The sequence below is a fragment of the Lepisosteus platostomus genome, chromosome 25 (assembly GCF_059453375.1).
Source record: "Lepisosteus platostomus isolate fLepPlt1 chromosome 25, fLepPlt1.hap1, whole genome shotgun sequence".
In the NCBI taxonomy this organism is placed as follows: Eukaryota; Metazoa; Chordata; class Actinopteri; order Semionotiformes; family Lepisosteidae; genus Lepisosteus; species Lepisosteus platostomus.
The window spans coordinates 5,910,149-5,916,788 of NC_142635.1; the positions used below are offsets into that span (position 1 = coordinate 5,910,149).

At 53.9% G+C, this 6,640-nt stretch overlaps 1 protein-coding gene across 1 annotated transcript; it reads right to left on the reverse strand.

Annotated features, from left to right (window-relative positions):
* Nucleotides 1–1,180: 1,180 nt before the first annotated feature.
* apoa1a (apolipoprotein A1a) lies at nucleotides 1,181–5,856 on the reverse strand. The gene is made up of 4 exons (XM_088618955.1): nucleotides 5,764–5,856; nucleotides 3,386–3,434; nucleotides 2,920–3,073; nucleotides 1,181–2,467 (listed from the first exon to the last, which is right to left on the reverse strand). The coding sequence occupies exons 2-4, from the start codon at nucleotides 3,423–3,425 to the stop codon at nucleotides 1,867–1,869; spliced, it is 795 nt and encodes a 264-aa protein (XP_088475081.1). The 5' UTR covers nucleotides 3,426–3,434; nucleotides 5,764–5,856; the 3' UTR covers nucleotides 1,181–1,866.
* Between the last annotated feature and the right edge of the window lie 784 nt (nucleotides 5,857–6,640).

The window sequence follows — 6,640 nt, forward strand, 5'->3', positions numbered from 1 at the left end:
GCAGAGTTTCCATAGTTTCTCTGTAAGAGGACCACAAACACACTTCACTGCCATATAGGGCAATGGGTTGGATTTCATATTCAAATATTTGTAGCTAGATTTTTATGCAGGAGTTGGTGGTGGTGGTGGGGAGGAGTTCATATTGTTAGAGCCTCTTTCTAATAGTGTAGAAAGCCCTGAGTGCCTTTTTCAGTATCTTCACTGACAGGTCCAAAACTCCAAAATAAATTGATTGTCGGTACAAAGTATGTGCAGCTCGTTATGTGTTCCAATGTCTTGTTGTTCAGTGTGAAGTGGTACAGTACTTGTTTCCCTGAGATCTGGCTTTCTTCTGGAAAACAGCGACTCTGGTCTTGTCCAGAAGGGCTGGCAGTGCCCAGGTCTGACAGTTCTGCTCCAGCTGTGCCAGGCTCTGCTGCAGCCCCTGTTCTGGGTCCAGATGGGCTGGCAGTGCCCAGGTCTGACCGTACTGCTCCAGCAGTGCCAGGCTCTGCTGCACCCCCTGTTCTGTGGGCGACAGCAGGACCAGGTCATCAGCGTAGAGCAGGAACTTTATCTCTGTGTCATGCAGGAGGACAGGAGCTGCAGACTGCTCCAAAATTAAGGACACCAGTAATTTGTTGGATATATAAGACCTAGCTTCCCATTTTGGCATATATCCATTTTTGTGATCAGAGCTCAAGCTTGGCTTTCCTGAGGAAGTGTAATACTTTTACAAATATGTGGACAAATATGACAATATCACCTGAACCTGCTCAAATGAAGTTCAGATGAAGACTGTATGAGGCAACGAGGCCTGAGTGCTCCTTGAAGAGTAACTAAGCGTAATAAGTTGCAGTTCTCTAAAGACTCTCCCTATTTTCTGTTTTATACCCAATACCCCACAAGAGGAATTGTGTTTCTCTCCTGTGCCCCCTGGCAGTGCTCAGGGCTGGAGCTCGGAGAATCCCAGGCACATCTGACTGGCAACACGACCCAAGCCTGACCTGTGCCGGGAGCGCCCCCTAGTGGAGTGGCCGGGAACAGTGCTCCTGGGGCAGCTCGATAGCAATGTTCCCAGAGTACTCAGCGCACTCTGTCACTGTTTACTCCAGTGCCTCGTGGCAGTAACATCAGCTCCCAGCAGCCTCTGAGCCAGTGGTGCTGTGAATGACACAGTGAATGACGAGAGAGACGCAGCTAGCAAACAGCACATGTCCTTTATTAGTGGGGGGGGGGGGGGGGTCAGGGGTCAGCAGACTGGAGGGGAGAGAGGTACAATACAGGGGGGCTTCCTTTGAGGGTTCACAATGCAGAGCAACAGCAGAGAAGGGAGAGGTGACGATCCTAGCACAGGGTGTCGGTTCCCCGGGGCTCTCGAGCTCAAGGATATATCAGTGCATTCGTCAGAGCGCCGGCGAGCGTGTGTGTCGAGCACCGGGCCTCTCCTACAGGCTCCTCGCTCCAGTCTCTGTCATACTCCTAGAGCTGAGCTCCTCCGGGGAAAACAGGTCCCGCCGGTCCTGTCATCAAAACGTGAGCTCACTGAAGTGATTAAGACCTAAGGAGGGGTGTGAAAAGGTAAAGACACTGTGGGTCTTGTATTGTGAGTGAGTGTGCCTCAGTGCGTGAGAGTGCCAGGGTGCCAGTGGGTCACTGCGCCAGTGTGTCAGAGTGTCACTGCGCCAGTGTCTCAGTGTGTCAGTATCTCAGTGTCTCAGTATGCCCGTGTGTCCCAGTGTCTCAGTGTGCCCGTGTGTCCCAGTGTCCCAGTGTCCCAGTGTCCCAGTGTCTCAGTGTCCCAGTGTGTCAGTGTTCCAGTGTGTCCCAGTGTGTCAGTGTTCCAGTGTGTCCCAGTGTCAGAGTGTGCCAGTGTCTCAGTGTACTTTACTGCTTGAGGCTCTGGGCCAGTGTTTCCCAGAGGGCGGACAGCTTGGCGGACAGGTCCTCCTTGTAAGGCTCCAGCTTCTCGCGCAGGTCCTGGGCGTAGGGCCCGACCTTCTCGCGCACCTCCGACACGGCGTCGCCCAGCTTGCTCCGGTACTCCTCGGCGTAGGGGGCGGCCACCTTCCTGAGCTCCTCCAGCCTCTCGGTCAGCTTGGCGCGCACGGCCTCCACGATGGGCGTCAGCTTGGTCTTCATCTCCTCCACGTTGGCCTTCACCTTCTCCCGCAGCTCCTCGGCCACGGGCTCCACCTTCTTCTTCAGCTCCTCGATCCTCTCCCGCCCCTTCTTCAGCTCCTCCTGGAAGATGGGCTCCAGCTTCTCGCGGTACTGGTCCAGGTGGGCCTGCAGGGTCTTGCGGACCTCCTCCCTGTGGGGCTCCACCTGCTTGCGGAGGTCCTCCAGGTCGGCCATCAGCCTCTCCCGGAAGGTCTTGGTGGCCTCCAAGACGGTGCTGCTCACCACGTCCCCGTAAGGCCTCAGGGTCTCAGAGGCCTGCTTGGAATAGGATTGGAGACTGTCCAGGCTCTGGGACAGCTGCAGCCTGCAGGAGGGAGGGAGACAGGGAGAGTGAGGGGCTGGGGAGCGGAGCGGAGCCGTAGGGAGGGAGGTTAGAAACTGGACACAGGTAGACCTGGCTGTCCAGAGAGGTCAGGCTCAATGACCACAGCCTGGACATAGAAACTGGACACAGGCAGACCTGGCTGTCCAGAGAGGTCAGGCTCAATGACCACAGCCTGGACATAGAAGCCTCACTGACAGGAGCTTTTTAAAGAAGGAGAAGACATTTGAAAGGATCTATAAAATAATCTCATTCAAATACTCACTCTGTTTTTTTGTGCTCAACGTTCGACTAAATTGTTTTTGCCTTGGCAACACTGTTGCAAATTCATCAGCCAGGCCGATGAAGCCCTTTTGAAAATGAAAGCGAACCCCGAGAGAGATCCAGAGGGAGGGAGAGAGAGAGAGAGAGATCCAGAGAAGAAAGGTTCTCACTTGTACTGCTGACCGAACTCGGTTCCTTCCAGCTGCTCGATGGCTTTCTTGGCTGTCTCGTGCACCTGGGCGGCGTACAGGGTCAGGGCCTGCCTCACCTGCTCCAACTGAGAGGGGGGGGCATCCGCCTGCCAGAGGAACCGGGCCTGGGCACCTGCAGGGGCAGAGCGGGGTCAATACTGGGTTCACCCTGCCGGGCCCAGCAGAGCGCAGCACCACACGGTCCTGCACAGAACAGTCCAATACTGGGCTTTCCTGCACGTTCCAGTCTGTTACTGTCTAATCCCACAGAGGAAGGCTCTGTAAGGAGTGGGCAGTGCAGCAGAGTACGTTAGGATGCATCAGTCAGGCACCGGGCACACATGACACGGTACCAGACAGCACAGTGCAGTCGAGATTGGTTTGGTACCAGGAGGCTCAGTCTTGTTACAGCGAGTTGTTACAGGAGCTGAGCTGCAGTACTGACCTGCGAACAGCAGGGCGAGTGTCAGAGCCACGAACTTCATGATGAGGATCTGAAAGGGAGAGAAAGACAGGGTTAGGGCTAGGCAGGTCAACACCCTGGCGGAGCTGTGCGACTGGGCCTGTGCAACACGGGGGCGTGAGGTCATGACACACCCCTCCTCAGACCCGCGCAGGCCTGTGAGTCGGCCGCCCAGCTACCCGACCGATCTCCACAACGCACTGTCTCCCCTGGGCTCGGCCTCCGCGTCTGTCCCGTCTGCCTTTCTCCCCTGATGCGGGACAGGAGCCCTCCGGCGTCCAGATCAAAGCCGAGTTTAGAGCAATGGTCGGGCCAAAGGCTCATGCTGGGCGAGCAGAGCCTTTCGATCGGCGCCGGCGGAGCCCGGAGGCGCGGTGTGCTGTTAGCAGCAATGACCTAGGCTCACAAGGGGTCGAGTCTCACACCACGGGCCTGATTACGAGTCCATTCCGGTCGGCCCGAGCCAGTGGGGCACCCCCTACTGTTAGATCTTACTGTTAGGCCATCCGTTAGTACAAAATCCCCCCACCCCCACCCACCCTGTGTGTCTTGAGGACAGGCCGGAGCCAGACCTTCTGTGCACACCTCTAAGGCACCACGATTTTCACGATTGTGAATCCTGTCACAACAGCAATTTGCACAAGCGATACAGGATGGAGAGCCACACATAATAGTAAAGGGAACTTTTGCTCAGCTGAAATGCTGGCATTTTGACCAGAATGCTACATGTAGAATGCCACACACACACACACACACACGCACGCACGCACGCACGCACGCACGCGCGCACGCACTCACACACCTCGGTTGGCACACCTGTGAAATCACAGCACGAGGAGCAGCCGGCAGTATCTCAGGTCCAAGGGTCTGGCCGGGTCTCGTTACCAGCAGGGAGTTTGCAATCGCACTGATAAGACAGGCCTCGGAGGAGGGCGATCCTCAGCTCCACAACAGCTCCTCAGTCCCAAGTCTCTACTTAAGGACTTTGAGCCCCCAGGGCTATCAAAAGCAGGGTTTTGGGTCATGCTATCTTCAAAGCACAGCCAGTTTGGATAAGGAGGGACAGATAAAGTGAGATAAACCAGTGGTTATTAGGAGACAGCTTTATCTGTTAGCGTCTGGGGTTTGTGAGTGAAAGCTCTGTATTCTGGGTGCAGTGTATTGGTTATTACCAATCTGAAAATATAGCCAAGGATTTCTGTGGAGTCATCTGTGGTAAGCCCCAGTGTATTTGATCTCTGGAGTTTGCGGCCCTATAGCAATGTTAGAATAGCACCTTTCCTCTCGTGAGAGGGTGTTCCCTCCTGACACCCTCCCACAGTCCCCCACAGCTCACACAGGCATCGGCATGTTCTCAGCTCACAGTACAGTATACAAAGTCCGTGCCCCGCAACACACAAAAATACATGAAAATCATATTCATGCGTGTTTACAGCATTTCAGACTGAGGTTCACAGACAGTGAGCGCTCGTATATCTACACATGGGTGAATTTACGTGTTTTTTACAGTTTTGGATTTTTTAATGTACAAGAATGCATTAACTAAACTATACATGATATATGTACTGTGTGTATGTTATACAGCTGTAGATATCTGAAATATCCAGTCTTATTAGGTATGGTTGCCATGGTTTTTCTGTTCTTGAAGCCAATATGTGGAAAAAAAAACCCAGATATGAAGACTAGACAAACTATACACACACAAAACATACTGCTCCACACTGACAGAGGCACACACACTGCCCGCGCAGTCCCTCGATGACACCCTATCAAGCTGACTCTGTCACAGACGAGCCGAGACACAGCTCCGCACGCTGCAGCACCAGCGGAAATAGGACACGGACCAAGCTTGTACTCGACAAGACCCTTCCACGAAATCCACAGCCCCTACACACACTCTGCCCTGTGCCTCCTCCGAGGCAGGCCGATTTTTCTAAGCTCGGATAACGAAACAGCAGCCAATCCTCTTAAAGCTCTGATCACAGCAGCTCCTGCACAAAGACTCAGACGTGGTGTCACGACCGTTAGTGGGCACCTAAGGCGAGCTACAGGCAAACAAGATCTTTCCTAGCCATTTCTAACGAACCGGCTGCAACCACCGGAAATTCTAGGCCTGACCCGTACTCCATCAGGGTGAAACTGCACGTCTCTGGCACCGATTACGGCAGATCCACCCCTGAAGCCCCAGCGCAATCAGAAGGGATCTCGTGTCATATAGAGCCCGCCATGGAGTTGAAGCCGATAGCCTGGCTCCTTTCAGGGAATGGCTGGACGAGCTCCTCCAGTCAGCACCGAACGCTTGTCTCCTGTCTCCTGTCCCCTCTCCCCTGTCCCTCTCCCGTATGGAAGTGCAGTCTTACCTCTCCTGGATGTGTGCGATGTGTGTGGCCCAGCTGAGGTGGTGGCGGGTTTTATCCTCTCTCTCCCAGCCTCTATCTCTGCTTTCGTGGAACTGGACCCCTGACCTCGGCTCCTGACTGCCTGGAGCCTGGGATCAAGGGTTAGTGTGAGTCAGGAGCACAGTAAACAGGGAGACAGGAGCGTCCTCTGTACCTGCACACACTGCGCAGGCTGCTGCACTCCGCTCCACAACACCACGTGCACAACTATACACACCGTTACACACTGCACACACCACTATACACACCGTTACACACCAGGCACAGCATTATACACACCGTTACACACTGCACACACCACTATACACACCGTTACACAATGCACACACCACTATACACACCGTTACACACCAGGCACACCACTATACACACCGTTACACACTGCACACACCACTATACACACCGTTACACACCAGGCACAGCATTATACACACCGTTACACACTGCACACACCACTATACACACCGTTACACACCAGGCACACCACTATACACACCGTTACACACTGCACACACCACTATACACACCGTTACACACCGCCCACAGCACTATACACACCGTTACACACTGACACAACTTGTACAGCACTACCGTTACACACTGATACACCACTATACAAACTGTTACGTACCGTACACACCACTATACACACCGTTACACATTGCGCACAGCACTATACACACCGTTACACACCGTGCAGAGCATTATACACACCGTTACACTCTGCACACACCACTATACACACCGTTGCATAATGACACACCACTATACACACCGTTACACACCGCCCACAGCACTATACACACTGGTTACACACTGACACACCACCATACACACC

What these genes read in the sequence shown, in the direction of transcription:
- apoa1a (XM_088618955.1), bottom strand. Translation starts at nt 3,425, where the DNA reads ATGAAGTTCGTGGCTCTGACACTCGCCCTGCTGTTCGCAG. An exon ending in ACTCGCCCTGCTGTTCGCAG is followed by an intron (nt 3,074 to 3,385) that starts GTCAGTACTGCA and finishes CTGCCCCTGCAG; the next exon opens with GTGCCCAGGCCCGGTTCCTC. An exon ending in GAGTTCGGTCAGCAGTACAA is followed by an intron (nt 2,468 to 2,919) that starts GTGAGAACCTTT and finishes TCCCTCCTGCAG; the next exon opens with GCTGCAGCTGTCCCAGAGCC.